The sequence below is a fragment of the Podarcis raffonei genome, chromosome 16 (genome assembly GCF_027172205.1).
Source record: "Podarcis raffonei isolate rPodRaf1 chromosome 16, rPodRaf1.pri, whole genome shotgun sequence".
In the NCBI taxonomy this organism is placed as follows: domain Eukaryota; kingdom Metazoa; phylum Chordata; class Lepidosauria; order Squamata; family Lacertidae; genus Podarcis; species Podarcis raffonei.
The window spans coordinates 20,109,854-20,122,985 of record NC_070617.1 but is presented as its reverse complement, the minus strand read 5'-3'; the positions used below and the strand labels follow the sequence as shown (position 1 = coordinate 20,122,985).

Below are 13,132 nucleotides of genomic sequence, written 5' to 3'. Positions count from 1 at the left end.
AACCAACAAATGCTAGTGAAGGCCTGGCAACTGAAGTATGGCACCAAAGGGTCTGGTCAGTAGCACTGGCAGAAAAACTAACATGCCGCATGCACGTGACTAAAGTAAGGGCAAGCCCCTTTTCTTTATACATGGCATGGAAACCACTTATATCTTATATGAGACAGGAAGAACAGACAAGGATTCCCTCAGCGTCTCATGTGGAGTTTGGAGAGATCTCCTTGATTATATTATTGTATGCTATTTGTATGGTGTGACAATGTAGTTTCCTTTCGTTCATGGTATTTTGAATGCTCTTATGGGTGAACAATGCAAAGACAGTCAAGATGTTTGTAACAGTTCTTGTTCATTAAATACTGCAAAATGAAATACAAACATCTTTTTTAAAAAGGCACTAGCCTGATGTCAATGGGCAGAGACTTCCAAAATATAGGTGCAGCCACAGTCAAAGTTCAATTTTTTAACAACTATGGAACAAGTATTGTGTAGCAACTGTAGCAGTAACAGTTCTGCTGATCAAAGTGGTTATAATGAGAGTATTCTTCACCTCTTTCTCCCCTTGATCCAATCCTCTGCACAAGCTTAGGGGATTTATGGGGATGGGGTTGGTGACAGGACAAGTCAGTAGCCGAAACCAACATTAACAGACCCCTCTGAACAGATGGAGTTCTCTTACCTTTCCAGCAAGTTGTGGATTGCCTTGAAAAGCAGTGTCCTGCACTCATATGAAAGCCCATTCTCCCAAAGTCCTTCTTCCACCACTGCAAAAACAGGCAAAATGTTAGCCTATCATCCAGAAAACAAGAGGAGGGTTTAATCATTCAAGTAAACAAAAACATAATTCAGCTGGGTTTTTAGAAGGACAATCCAAGCTGGAGCCATCCCAAAGTATCAGACTACAATTGCCTTAATCCCTAACCACTGGCCATGCTGACTAGCACCAGGGGATTATGGGAGCTATAGTCCAAAACATCTGGAGTGCACCAGATTAGTGAGGTTTGGTCTTCCTGGTTACCTGAGCAAGTACCAATATGCATTACAGTACTACCAACTGCTTCAGTTATAAATCAACTGTAACAAGGTACCCATCCTCCTCCCAGTTTAATAGAAAGCCTATTTCAGGTTTATGCAAACTTTATGGGATGAGTGAAGCAAGTTATTTGAGGTGAAGCAAGTTGACCAAGCAGGATTGCCATTCAAATTAAAATGATCCTAAAACCAGGTAAACTGAAGTGCTTAACTCCACATTATGCATTCACACATTTCACACATTTAAAGAGGTTATGGCCTTTAATAATACGCACTATGACAAAAAAATGAGTGAAAGCACATTATGTGATTTCTGCAAGTGACACAAAATGAAAACAGAAGCAAGATAACTTGGTGTTGTTGTTTTTTAAAAAAGCAATTTAAGAATAAGTAACCAAGTGGGAAGAGTAGTCAAGTTGAGGGCTAGGGAGCCCAAAGACAAGGTAACTGAAGGAAGAATGATCAAGGAAACTGCATGCTGACAAATAGAATTCTGAGGAAAAGATGGCTGGGTGAAGGAGGCAAGAGACTGAGAAGAGATGGAAAAGGTATAGAACTAAGGAGAGAAGGGTGAAACAGAAATAGGTTTAGTTGTTTTGCATTCAGTCCTCTGTTTGAATTGGAATTCTGTTGTTGGTGTTGATTACTATTATGTACCTTGTAGTGCTCCATGCTCTGTTTTAATTGTCAGCCAGGGGCATCTTGCAATAGGCCAGGGGTCTGCAACCCGCAGCTCCGGAGCCGCATGTGGCTCTTTTACACCTTTGCTGCGGCTCCGGGGCGGATACTAGCGAGGGGAGGAGCTGCATTGTGCACCCCGACACTCCCCACTGTGGCGGGCGCTGTACTGGCTGTGACGTCGCATGGGGGCGGTGCGTGCGTTAGTCACGCACCGTCCCGACGTCACCTTCCCGCCCGCCCGCTACATTGTAAGGGGCATGTACGCTGGTCACCGCATTGAAAGGGGGCATGTATGCTGGTCACTGTTTTGAAGGGGAGTGAAGAACACACACACACAAAAAGGTAACTTGTTAATTTAACGTTTATTTCTATGAGGAGGAGTAATTCTGAGGGGTCAAACAAAGAAATAATAAAAAAGGTGACAAAAAGTTATTTTTATAATGACGAGTTTTGCGGCTTCCAGTTTTTTTTCTTCGGAAACGGGTCCAAGTGGCTCTTTTTGTCTTAAAGGTTGCAGACCCCTGCATTAGACAATACATACATTTTAATAATATAATAATGATGATGGGTGTGTGGTGTTGACAAGAAAAAAGCAGGCACGCATGGTAACTCTGGAGGAAGCGAAAAACGAGGGAGGGGCTCCCCCCCACCCCGCTTCACAAATTTGTTCACGTTAATCGGTCAAACGTTTGGCTTCAGCTGAAAAGCAAACACCTCAAAAGCATGCAAATGTTCAAAAAGTGCCTTGCAAGTTTCATTTTATGGGAGAACACTTATAGGAGATGGCACTTTCAGCTTCTGCTCCTTTGGTTGGTCCATTCTCAGACTTTTGCAGTGCCAAGCTACCGTCGCCTGGAGATCATTGTGTCTAACTGGCTCAGATTCTTAATACATTTCAGTAAATGAATAGTGAAAACACTCAAAGGGACTTTTTAAAAAACCTTGGTTATAGGTGCATATAACCTTTGTTTTTAACATTCCTAGTAATCTCTCTCACATACAAAAGCCAAAAACCAATTTTGTGCCCCTCACAATTCTTTACTTCCCCCCTTCGCTAAAATATATGAACATTTTACTGTGCAGATTCTTCTCCCTCCCTGCCCAAGCACCACCTGCAGGAAGCTGGGGCAAGACAGAAACAGATATAAGAGACCCCATGGGGAAAACAGAAAGCAAATAACATATTGCATTAATTAGACAGTATAATAAACATATTATATTACAAGTAATATAAATATAATAAGATATAATTAAGTTGCATGTGGGAATACTCAAGTAATTCCCACTAGAATGAATAGCAGAGCATTTATAGTAAGGAAAACAGGTATATGCTCATAAAGACTTCAAACAATCTATTGATGGGGTATGGGAATGCAAAAATTACTACGCATTTGAACTGCTCTGGAGGATATCACTAAAGAAAATCCAGCTTCCTGCACTGTACACCAAAAAGAAAAACGGGGGGGGGGGGAGAGAGAAAAATGTTTAGCTCCAGAAAATCTAAAGTACATTTCACTGTTTTACATGCACCATTCTGCTTCCCTCAAACCTTATTTTGAAAACAAAGTAAAACTATTTGAAAGTAGCTTGGAAGGGAATGGGGCTCTTATTTGATCAGAGCAATGTCCCTGGGGAAAAGTGGGCTTAAACCTTTCTCCCACACAATTTATCTGATATAATACCACTTATACCATATAGTATTAGCTCCACCCTTCCCCAGTGCCACTGCCTCTATCAAAATTAGGGCATTCCATACATACAGCCCTATCTGCTTTCAAGCAAAAAGCAAAACGTTGGGAATTCTGCTCACAGATTTCTCATGTACAGTGGTACCTCTAGTGCGGACACGATCCATTCCGGGTTGCCGTTCACACCCCGAAATGTCCGCAATTAGAGTGGCGCTTCTGCACAAGCGCGGAGCACAATAGAGCGCTTCTTTGCATGTGCGAAGCTGCATTTGCAAGCCGAAAAGACGCAACATGAACCTAACGCAACACGAGGTATGACTGTAACATGTACTTCAACGCTTAAACAAGAAATCTGCATGCATGTGAGGAAGGCTAAAATACAGAGCTTTTCTACCTCCCACAGCAGGACTAATTAAACCTTATTACTCTGAACATTGAGTACTCTAACCATATTGGCCACTGTGAATATGAAGGGGAACATACTCTATAGGATAATAGTAGTTGTTTCACCATTAAAAATGACTGGAAATCAATTTATTGCTCTGTTCTACCGAAAGATAGGAGGGTCCCTGTGACAAGGAAGTAAGCAACTACAGGAGGAGTTATGTGGTAAGCAGGGTTTGGGGCTCCTTTTTCCTACAGTATCACTTCTTCCTGGTTTTCTTTTTTAAAAATCAATTTAAAAATCCAATTCACTGGCAAATGTCTACATTAAATAAATATATCAAAAATTCAATTACCGAAAGCCTATACTAAAGCTTTCATTTCATTTTAGATTAAATTTGTCTACAGTGAAGCCGTTTAGTGACAAATGCAGATGTATCAATGTGTCCTGGAAATTGACATACAAAAAAGCAGCAAAGGAGTGCAATGCTACATTGATTCTGAAATACTGCATTAAGGCCATAAAATATCTAATTAAATGCAATGCTATTGATCGATCATTGTTACATCGCCATTGATTCTCCTGTAAGATTTGTGTTCAAAGTCCTTAGTGACTAAATGGACTTGATACTATACCGGGTGCAAGCATACTTCCTGCTCTGATGTCCTTACACAGGTCATAGCTAAAGAAATGTGGCATAGTTCTCCTCAGAACTGAGGAAGTACCTTCCTTTGTACAACCACAAACCATCAGTACTAAAATGCACTGTTTGTTTTGACACTCCTGCAAATACAGTTTACAGTGCAGTCACTCAAACCGCTCAAGAAATTGAACAGCTTGGTCAGTCTGTAACCTCCAGCTAGTGTGAAACAACCTCTTTTTAAAAAGAAGTTGTGCACAACTATCTACACAAAGCCTTTTAAATCTGAGGGGAAACACAATATAAAAATAAGCTTGTAATCAGAAACAAATGGAAGCCTATTGCACACCATTCACTCAACATTGCTATAGCACTAGCAATACCATTCACATCTCCCAACATGTAGATAGTAACAGCTTCTACTGTTTTCAGCAATACAAACGACAAAATGGTTATCAGAACATATTTAGCTCTAATTCAACAACCTGTGGTCCTCCAAATATTGCTGGACTACAAATGACCATTGATCATGCTGGTTGGGAATTGGCGTCCAACACCACTGGAGGGACACAGGCCACTCATCCTTGCATGAATGTTTGCAGAGGTGAGCTCTCGCAACGCTACCTGGACTAGAGCATTATGCAAAAGTGGACACACTTTTAAATTTAACTATGAGATTTCCCTTCATCATCAAAAGAAGACAGTCCAAAACTCGTATCTGAAGTGTCCTCATTTTGTCTCCCCTCTCAAAAACAGCTATGAGAACTAATGAACAAACCTACCCTTGAATTATGACAAGCATGTGTGTGTGAACACAAAGAGACATACATTGAATCCAACAAAATGATTACACATAAAATTGTATATTTTCCCCCACGGCCTTCCCACGCATGCAAACAAACAAAACAACAACAACCCACCATCAAATCACAGGCCACATCTGATTCCATTAACAAAACCACTACGAATCAAAATATTTTTGAAAGCACACATACAGTTCATATGGGCATTAATACAAGCAGAGCAAAGAGCAAAACAAAAATCTGTGGGGTTGTTGTTGTTGTTGTTGTTGTTGTTCAAGCATGGCTACTTTTACTCCTGATGACTAGATGACCCTTCGGGTCCCTTCCAACTCTATGGTTCTATGCATTTCTAAGTAGTAGACCCTTCCCAGCCAGGCATTTATTTTCTTTGCTTCTCCAGCACAAGGGTTTTTTAAAAAACACAACCGTATAGTTATAAAGGAGCATTGCCAACCAAGTATCTGACAACCTGCGTCCCTGAGAAAAGGGCTTTATGCTGAGCTGGAACAGTTGTCTGTCACTGCTGCTCCAGCCATGGCAAGAAATCCCAGCAGCTGTACTGACTGAAATGCAGTTGCCTCATTAACATTCCCTCCACCACTACCACCAAACACCCATCCAGCGTTTCTGTGCTTTCAACAATAATCTTAAAGAGCATTTTACAGAAGACTTAGCCCTGCTAAGGGCACTCCGCAGCATGATCGAGGGAACATGGAAACACGATTCATTAGACACGCCTGGAGTGGTAACAATGGAGCTACTTTTCGCTGCCTTTCATTTTCTTATACTTTTGCTAAGACTAATGCATTCCTGTTACACAACAAGCAAATTTACATCCAGAAGAAAACTGTTAGCACCTCTGATTAAGCAATGACATTTTCTCTTGTATTAAGAAGATAGAAAATGTTGACATGTTAAACAAGGGTGTGGGGGAAGACAAACACAATCCAATAAACTGCCTTCTAATAAGTCTAATACGATGCATACAATAAATAGATTGTGGAAGGGCCTAAACTATCTCATCTGCCTTTAACCTGGATGCTATTAAAAAGAAACTGCTCCACAGTCTCATTATTATGCTCCTCTGCCCCAGTAGATTTTCATGCTTAGCTGTTGTTGGCTTCCCTTGAAATGCTGTTTGTATAACTATTCAAAACAATGAATCTTTCATTTGCTTTTTTTCACTTGCCTTCAGCATTGTACTGTCCTCTCCTCTCCATTCCTATTTATCACCAACTCTCATCATCTTTATCCATGTACTACAAAAGCATTCATTTCATGATGTACACTTACATTTTTACCTACAACCATCTGAAATGTAGTTTGGATTAAGTTGTTAAAACAATATATCATGGAGGGGGAGGGTTTTTATAACGCGGTACCCAAGTAATGTTTCAGCATTTTGGAGCAGTAGTCCTTTCAGACCCAGGACCCATCTTTAATCCAAGCATGCATTTGAGGACCCATTTCTTAATTTGCTTGATGTGTAACTGTGGGTGGGTGGGTGGTTGTGTGTGTGGGTGGGTGGTTGTGTGGGTGTATGGGTGTCTTTCAGAAGAATGGTCACTGTCACCAGGACCACCACAGCAACTTTGCAAAAGAAAAAGAAAAGGAGATCCACGCTAAGGAGTTGAGTACTATTGCCAGAGACCACAGCCACCAGTAACTAACCCAGTCAGCAAGATGCAAACCTCATACTAAAACATCTCTGTATGGGGCTACACAGCCCACTAACATATGGGAGTAGACTCAAGAGGATGATAATGCTCCAGACAACTTAATTAAATGATGCTTGAGGCTACCTCAACCTCCACTGCATCCAACTCCTAAGTCCAATTCTCTACTCAGTAACCGAAAGGCTCTTCATCATTCTATTTAAATATTTCATACCTTTTTAACATCCTGCAGGAACCAGACCTTCCATGACTAAATGCCATCAACCTAGCAGTGTCTCTTTAAAACTAACCAAACTACTGAATATCCTATGGTGAAATGCGTCCAGTGTATTATGAAATGCCAAGATGCCTCTTTTAACAGAGGAAATAAACCAAGGTCTGTGGATGGAAGCAGAAGGTGCTTTCACCTCCTGGCGGCATTAGAGCAGATTCTAGAGAGAGGCAGACTTCATTCTCTGAAGTGGTACTTGGGATGGTGTGATGACAGGTGGATGAGCCTTTCTACTGACATCCAGTGAAATACAGGGGAAGCTCTGTTACGAGTCAAAAGAGGAAAAGAATGTTCTGTAGCAAGGTATACTCTCTGACAGTTAGTGCGCCAACAAAAAAGGTCTGCTACATTTTGAGGGCTGTGTGTGTTTGCTGCAATTCTGCACAATCCCAGACAATCCACAAACCAGTGTTTGGTACAGATTGCTTTAGATAAGACAACTGAAATTCTTAAGAGAAGGTAAGTCAGACTGCGCAGGTCTGTTTGAAAGTGTCTGGGCAATGTCTCCTGAAAACTCAGAAGCCAGCCACAAAGTTGCTCAAGAAGACTATCTTCAGAGGCTTCAGTGCCACTGGTCATCACCAGTCAGAAGACACAGAACAAACTAAGGCAAAATAATCCTACACATCTCAATTTGAAGGATTTGCTTTTCAGCCTGATGAATTTGGATTACCAAGATAGGTAATATTAAAGAGCACATACAGCCCTGTTTACACATCATGTGATTTGATTTATGGAACTCACTGCCGAAAGGATGTGGTGGTGGCCATCAGCACAGATACCTTAAAAGATGTGTTTGTTTGTTTGTTTGTTTGTTTGTTTGTTTGTTTGTTTGTTTGCTATTAATGGCTACTTGTCACAATGGGTATATGCAGCATCCACCTTCAGAGGCAGTATGCCCCTGAATGCCAACTGATGGGAAGCAACAACTTCCTGGATGCATCTCTCTGATTGCCTTCAGTGGGAAAGCATGCTAGACTAAAGGGACATCCAGCAGATGAAGCTCTCTCCAGGCCACTAGTTCATCTAGCTCAATATCTTCTCAATACTGACTGGCAGCAGTTTTCCATGGTTCCAAACCTTGAGATGTCGCAGATTGAACCTGTGTCTTCCAGCACACCTGTACCACTGAACTATTGTCCTTTCCATGCTCTTATATTCATATTACTCAACCTTTTTATTATTGATTGGCTGATTATCATCCTACATTTCTTCATGTGGACCTTCAAGGTGGCTTTCCCCAGCCTAAGACAGTTTTTGCATATGCTGTTCAAAATCCCAATACATTTTCCATGGCAACTAGACCTGGACCAGAAACGCAACAGATATGCAGCACGTTGACAGCTTGGGTGACAAAACTTCTAAATATACAAGCATGAACAAGGCCCTCAGCCAGGAGACTAAGGACCCCTGGGAGGCTGCTCCCCTTGCCTTCCAGGAAAAACATCATGGCAACAAGACCAGCCTGGCCTCATCTATTAACAAGAGAAGGAGAAGTGCAGGCAGCTACACTAAGGCTGCATGCACACTAAATTTTAAAGCACATTCAAAACACATTTACCTGCTCAAAGAATTCTGGGCACTGTAGTTTGTTAAGGGCTACTAGGAATTTTAACTCTGTGAAGGATAAACTGCTGTACCCAGACTTTTTTAAGGGGTAAAATGTGCTTCAAATGTACTTTAAAAGGTTTAGGGAGCACACAACCCTTTGAACATGTGCCTGAGTTGGCTTCAGTTCTCTACCCTCCCAATGTCTTCTTCCTTTGGGGCTCTGTCTTTTAGACTGTAAGCCTGAGGGCAGGGATAATCTTATTACTGATTGCTGTAAACTGCTCTGGGAGTCTTTTTTTTCAGCTGGATAGCAACGTAAAAATACTTTAAATAAATAAAGCAGCTTTTTATTATTTTATCTAACAAATAAATGCTTAAATCATTGATGTTCCCCCCCTTTTTTTTTTTAGATATCCGGGGGGGGGCAGGAGAGAGAGATATGGTATGTTTTAGAACCAAGGTGCGGCTTCTGATTGGCTGCAGGAGCTCCCTGCACTCAATCGGAAGCCATGGAAGCCACATCAGACATTCGGCTTCCAAAAAACGTTCGCAAACTGGAACATTCACTTCCAGGTTTGCGGCATTCAGGAGCCAAAACGTCCGAGTATGAAGGCATTTGACAACCAAGGTACGACTGTATATTGATAAATTAAATAGTGCCATAATGTGGTGGCTTAATATTTCCCTAAAACCGTATTCTTTGTACTGGCAAAGCAAAGTCTCAGAATCAAGACTCTGGAGCTTTTGTACCAAGTTTAGAATTCAAGATTAATTGACTTCTTAACATGACCCTAAGATAACTTTCTGAAGGAAACAGCTAGCTATGGACATGTTTTGTGAATCAAACTCTAGTAACAAACTTGCCAAGAAAAGGCAGACCAATTCAACGGCACACAATAGAATCACAAGTGATGCGGGACATGTTATGTGCGGGGGGGGGGGGAAGGTGTGTATATCCTGTAAGTACAGGAGTCTGGAACATGTTATCTGGAAAAAGCAAACCTCAGCAATACTAATGCACGGTGCACAATCTTTGTGGGGACTCAGACGTATTTCTGAACTCCCTCTCTATACCAATGTTGCTGAAAGAAGCATACAAGCTGACACTTGTGTCCCAATAGAGGCAGTGCTGGGACATGTCAAAAACTCTTTACATTGCTCCACAACTGCATAATGTTATCATAATTAACAGTTGATGCAGAATTTATATGGCTCACAGTCTGACTAGAGTAAAGCCACAACTAACTATTCACAACAATGAAATGACCTTGCAGAAATTTTACTGCACATTCCTATTCCACAGCAGCACACACAACGTACTGAAGATAATCCAAAATAGTCACTGAGGTGTAGCACCCAGAAATTATAGCTGCAGATAGAGGTAGTTTTCTCAAGACACCACCCTCTGAATCTTGACTACACAAGGAAATGTGCATGTCCCTTCCCATTTCTGCTTCTAAGTATTTTGAAAACACCATGAAATGGTATGATCCCTGGTTTCTAAACTTTAAAATGGCAATTCTACAATATTTCTAGCCATCTCACTACCACCTCTGTAGCTATGTCTGAGATGACTTTGATAACCATTGCTGTGTAGGACCTCTGAGGTTAAGGCAAATAGAAAGAAAAATGGTTCATCAGGCCAACAGGTCCAATAAAACATATCAGAGCCAATTGTGATATAACTATCTTTTCATCAAACATGAAAAAAACCTGGTTCTCCCTATATATTTTTCCAATCTAATGTGTGTATACATCCTGAATGTATACAAAACAAAGACCTTAACAGTCAAGCAGAAAGCTTTATCCGCAAAAAATCTTTACAAGGACTTAATTGGAATCAGAACTGACACTGCCATCCCTGCAGTCTTAGTGTAGCCCTAAGCTGATATTTTTGTTCTGGATGACCATGCAGCCCATGTCATCATGCATTAGTTTCAGATAACTCAGCCAACAAGCATCTCATCTTTTGCGCTTGCCTGGAGCCAGAGCTTGGTTTTGCTTATAGTCAAACTGATTCTATCGGGCAGGCACACCTACATTTCTTCTGAACAAGTGTGATGAGGGATCCCTGAAATCACTTCTCTTTTTACACTACCCAGCCCTCCAAATGCATATATACACACCTATAACTCAGGATAACACTTATTGAATCCGATAAAGTGGACTGCAGTCCATGAAAGCTTATGCCGTAACAAATTTGTTGGTCTTTCAAGTGCCACAAGACCCTCTGCTGCTTTACAGCAAACATAGCAATAACACCCCTAGATACAGCACTCAAATTTCAGATGTCGCAATTCTACTTAGTTATTGGAGTAATTAAAAAAAGAAACTCATCAGAAAATGTCATATTCTTTACAAATAACTTATATTGACTTTTAAGGGCATTCTGCACACATTCCACAAACCAGGATATGGTATGAACATCATGATGTTGAATCAGGCCTAATCAGTGCCTGGATCTGTGACCACCTGAGTACCAATGACACTATTTTGGTCATTACTATGTCTGAGAAAGGAATTTCTTCTTAAGAAGATACACAGGGCAGATTTCACTCAGAAAAAGAAATAAAGGGAACGTTGAACATGTAATTCAGTGATAAGACTAAATGTTTCACTGAATAAGCTGAAGCAGCCTTCAAATCCTAGTATTTTAAAAAATGTGAACTTACATACCCTTTTTATGTAAAAGAGATTTCCTCCCAAGTATGCAGAGGACAGGCACTTGAGACAACTGAGTCCTGAGTAGAGATATTAATTTCACATATAGCAGTCCAACTCCAGCTCCAGACACCTATGCATTGCACTTGCAGAGCATCTTTGAGACTCTTTTTTCCCCCATCTCACATCCTTGGGAGATGGCACGTTATCACGTCCCATCACTCCCAGGGGCATTTGCCATTTTTAACATGAATGCTGTGGCAGAAAGGCTTTCTAACTGCTTACAGCAGTTACTGTTTGTAAAAAAGAAAGAAAACATTGCAGCCAGCACTTGAATCATCTCATGCAAGTTACCTATTTAAATGCTAATTTTAGAGCATTAAAAAAAACCTAATAGGAACTTAGGGAAAACATAAACAAAAGTGGCACAGGCCAGACATATACTTATACAAAAGTGACACACCCAGAGCTATGTATACACCCCTCTTTTCAAGGGCAGAGGGAGAGCCATGCTCAGCCAGTAAAGGGCTGAACTAGGTACTAGGATGTGCACGCAAGCCCCAGCCCTAGTATCCCCAGGCACACTGGCTGCTTTAGATCTTTGTGCCATTAGTGTGAAAGTCTGGGCTAAAAAATAAATAAATGTAGGATTCAACAATGCACTTCAGACCATACTGGCTCTTCGGGGAAATAAGGATTCATCATTTAGATGTGCTATCACTTTTCTTTTCCTTCTGGGCTCCCATTTTTGTAGCATTTAGCTTTAATACCCAAAATACTTTTAACACATATCAATTTACCAAAATAAACTGCTAAGTAATTCATGGATTTTGCAACAGTTCTTCTTCTTTTTTTTTAAGGTTACATATATCCCTGTTTGGGTGTGTTCTAAATCATTTATGCTTCTATCACCCAAGCTAATTTCATCATTATTCTACAAATTTTTCTTTGTAAGAGTCCAAAACCAATATTTTAAAGTAAAGCTACAAAGTAACATCGTTGCATACTGTAGAACATTAGCGGCAAAATTTGAGAAAGAAAAAGAGATTAAGCAGTCATAAGGAAAGTACTGTACAGGCTTTAAAAACTCAACAAAAGAACAAAAAGCAAAACAATGGCTTAAGTTAAAGAACCAAAACAGGGGGAGTCAATACACTGCATTTAATCTAATAATTAAGTGATATCATTTTCAGAAATAAGTTTTGACTTCATTGCTCTTGGGAAAACTTAAAATAGTTTTCGTCTTCACTTAGGGAAGTTTCAGAACACTTACTGAGAGCCATCTAGAAGCAGCTTTGCTGCTTTCAAATGAGATGTAGATTGCACTTATAAAACCTTGAGAGAAGGAAAATTTCACACAAAGATTGGGCAAAGTCTAGCTTAAGAGACTTTAAAAGCTTATCTACACACACACAAATCTTTTTATCAGTATCACAGTAATTCTTTTGTCTATCATGTGTGTGCCGGTTTGTTAAAAACCTTTCTTTCCTGTGCACTAGCGAACACATCTTTATTTAATGGCATGTGCCCAGAGGGATGATATATTTTTGTAGCAAGCGTTCAAAGAACTTTTACTCTCTAGATGTAAATCTTGTTTGAAATATCTAGGTTAAAACAAATCTGGATTGGTAAGGCACTTCAAAACAAGGCTTCAACTTGCTTTTGAAAGAGACAATAGGATTTAATCAAAACTGTAATTTGCGCTTCTCAGTGTGCTACCCGTCAGTTTCACAGCAAGGCCTGAACA

At 40.4% G+C, this 13,132-nt stretch overlaps 1 protein-coding gene across 1 annotated transcript in view; it reads right to left on the bottom strand.

Moving 5' to 3' along the window:
* The window catches only part of MED13L (mediator complex subunit 13L), a 172,510-nt gene that overhangs the window by 97,573 nt on the left and 61,805 nt on the right, over positions 1-13,132 (bottom strand). Inside the window, exon 3 of the mRNA XM_053370243.1 lies at positions 677-761. Within this exon, the coding sequence (XP_053226218.1) occupies positions 677-761 (85 nt within the window). The remainder of the gene's footprint in view (positions 1-676; positions 762-13,132) is intronic.